This window comes from Emiliania huxleyi (genome assembly GCF_000372725.1).
Source record: "Emiliania huxleyi CCMP1516 unplaced genomic scaffold EMIHUscaffold_2755, whole genome shotgun sequence".
Classification (NCBI taxonomy): Eukaryota; Haptophyta; order Isochrysidales; family Noelaerhabdaceae; genus Emiliania; species Emiliania huxleyi.
In genome coordinates this window covers 1-2,292 of record NW_005199965.1, presented here as the reverse complement: position 1 = coordinate 2,292, position 2,292 = coordinate 1, and the positions used below count along the sequence as shown (strand labels likewise).

At 64.6% G+C, this 2,292-nt stretch overlaps 1 protein-coding gene across 1 annotated transcript; it reads left to right on the top strand.

The window, feature by feature from the left end:
* Positions 1-1,712: 1,712 nt before the first annotated feature.
* On the top strand, positions 1,713-2,267 carry EMIHUDRAFT_123628 (hypothetical protein; the record flags this gene model as incomplete). Its single annotated transcript, XM_005776636.1, has 1 exon — positions 1,713-2,267. A coding segment is annotated over one exon (555 nt), but the record flags the coding sequence as incomplete, so codon positions are not given.
* Between the last annotated feature and the right edge of the window lie 25 nt (positions 2,268-2,292).

Sequence of the window (2,292 nt, the reverse complement as noted above, 5' to 3'; positions counted from 1 at the left end):
CGGTCAGGACGTGGAAGGTGCTGAACTGGATGGGGGTCAGCCAGGGAGGCTGTTGTGGCGCACCGGACCGCCCCCCAGCACCGTGCCCCACCCAACTGCATCCATGGGAGTCACAAACGGTGCTACACTCGCGGCTGCAAGCACTCACGACACTCAAACCCACCACCTGCCTCCTACCCTGTACGAGGAGCCATTTCACCCGTGCAACATCTGCACAGGTGTACCGCCGACGCTCAAGCGCCTGGCCCCTACTAGAGTAGTCTTGTGGGACCCACAAACGACCAATACATCCACTCGGGGCTGCAGCATGTGTCCGGGGTGGGGCATCCCCGTGAAGCAGCCAGCAGGTGCCGGACACGGCGTTGGCCGTCTTGGACCGAGATCAGGGCGCAACTGCCTGTCTCATGGGGCTGAAGGACCGTCATGGGGTCGGCTTTGATGCTGCCAATCAGTCGGGTCGATCCCCAGCGAGATGCGTTGCGGGTGCTCGGCGTCGCCTGCTTGAGTGGCCTAAACGCACTCGCGGGAGCCAGAGAGCAAAGGTGTGCGCGAATTGAGGCTTCTGAGCAAGCCCAGGCAAGCCACAGGACCGGCCATGTGCGTGGGTAGTCGAGCGGTGGCCGGAGGCAGCCTCCAGGAGTGGCTCTCAGTTCGACACCTCGGTCTCGACCACGTCCAGGTAGGTAGGTAGAACGTCCAGACTGGGAGAAGGACACAGCTTATCTCTTAGGTGGCGAAGATCCCAGGGCGGATCTTCCAGCCCCTTTCGGCACCGCAGCGCGGTCCTACGGCCGCTGGTGGCCGCCCCGATGGCCCAGCTGGCCTAGCCGGGTCGGCTGCATGTCCGGGCGGGCCGTGGGGGCCATTGTTGGGTCATTGTGTCTCGTTTGAAAACGGGTTTTCGGCTGACGGCAGAAGATCCTCTGGAGGATCTTCTGCCGGGAACCAATGTCAGAGCTCTGAACGGCTGATCTGAGAGCCCCCCAGCACAGTAGGGATTGATTATGATCAGATCCATCACTCACTGGCCGGGGTTGAGCTATTCTCGACGACAAGCCGCGTGCAGAGTGCCTGAAGTTCAGCCCCGCACGACGCACAGACGTGCCGGCTAGTGGGCTGCTAGCGCTCTGCGGGCAGCAAATGTCGCGCTTCTGGGCCACCAAGCCGGTAAGATGACCTAACCCGGTCAGTCTGAGGCTGCGGCCATGATGGTTGTACTCCTCCTGGTGTCGGTGGACCACTTTTTCGGCTTGAGCTAGCGACGAGAATGATCAGCGCGAGGTGGACTCACGAGGGAGGCCACGGGTCGCCATGTTGGGCACACAGGTGCCACCCAGGCAGAAGTATTGACCAGACAATGAATACGTACAATACCCTCACAAAGAGAGCGATGCCTTCCCACCTGCTGACCGCTTCAGCGGTGGTCGCCACCAATGCAACGACGGCACTCGCCGGCCACGTTGCTGGCCAGCACCAACAATTCTGGGCGCCGCTCGGCCCGAGGCATTGCTAGGCCTGCTCAGGTCGTGCCACATGAGCACTGAATGGCCTCGTAGGGGGCTCATGGGGCCGGTGACGGCGCCCTGCGCCGAAGATCCCAGGGCGGATCTTCTGGCCGCCACTTAAGAGATAACAAGGCTGTGAACTCCACGCGCCCCGGCGCAGCGAACACAAAACGCGGGCCACTCGGCCACCTGCCGCTGCGCCCGACGATGTCGGATGCTCTCCAGCGTTCTCCGGGCAGTCGACGCCAGCGCCTCCGCCTCCGCCGCCGCATCGCGCTTCCGGCGCTGCTTCCGCCGCCTCCGCCTCCGCCTCCGCCTCCGCGGCTGCCGATGCTCAACGCGGCGTGGGCGCTGTGGTGGCTCCACCCCCCAAAGACGGGCACGTCGTTCCGCGACTCGGTGCTCGACTACCCGTGGTCTGCCTATCGCGACACCACTTGGCCGCAAGGTTGCCACCAGGTGCTCGGCCTCGACATGACGGATCGGATCCAGAGGCCGGGCGCACAGGTGGTCGCCATGTTCCGCCAGCCCGAGGACCGGCTGGTGTCGGCCTACTTCCACATGCGCGACCTGCTGCGCAAGCCGCGGCCCAAGGGCGTGCGCGGCCTGCCACGGCTCGAGTGGCCCCAGTCACCCGTCGGCTGCTGCTGGAAGGACTGGGGCTGGGAGCCCTCCGTCTTTGTGCGTGTGCACAAGGACGTCGCGGCGGCGGTCCCTCCGGAGAGGGCGCTCGCCCGCTTTACAGGCTGCATGACCAACATGGTGCTTGGGTACGGCTGCATGTCGC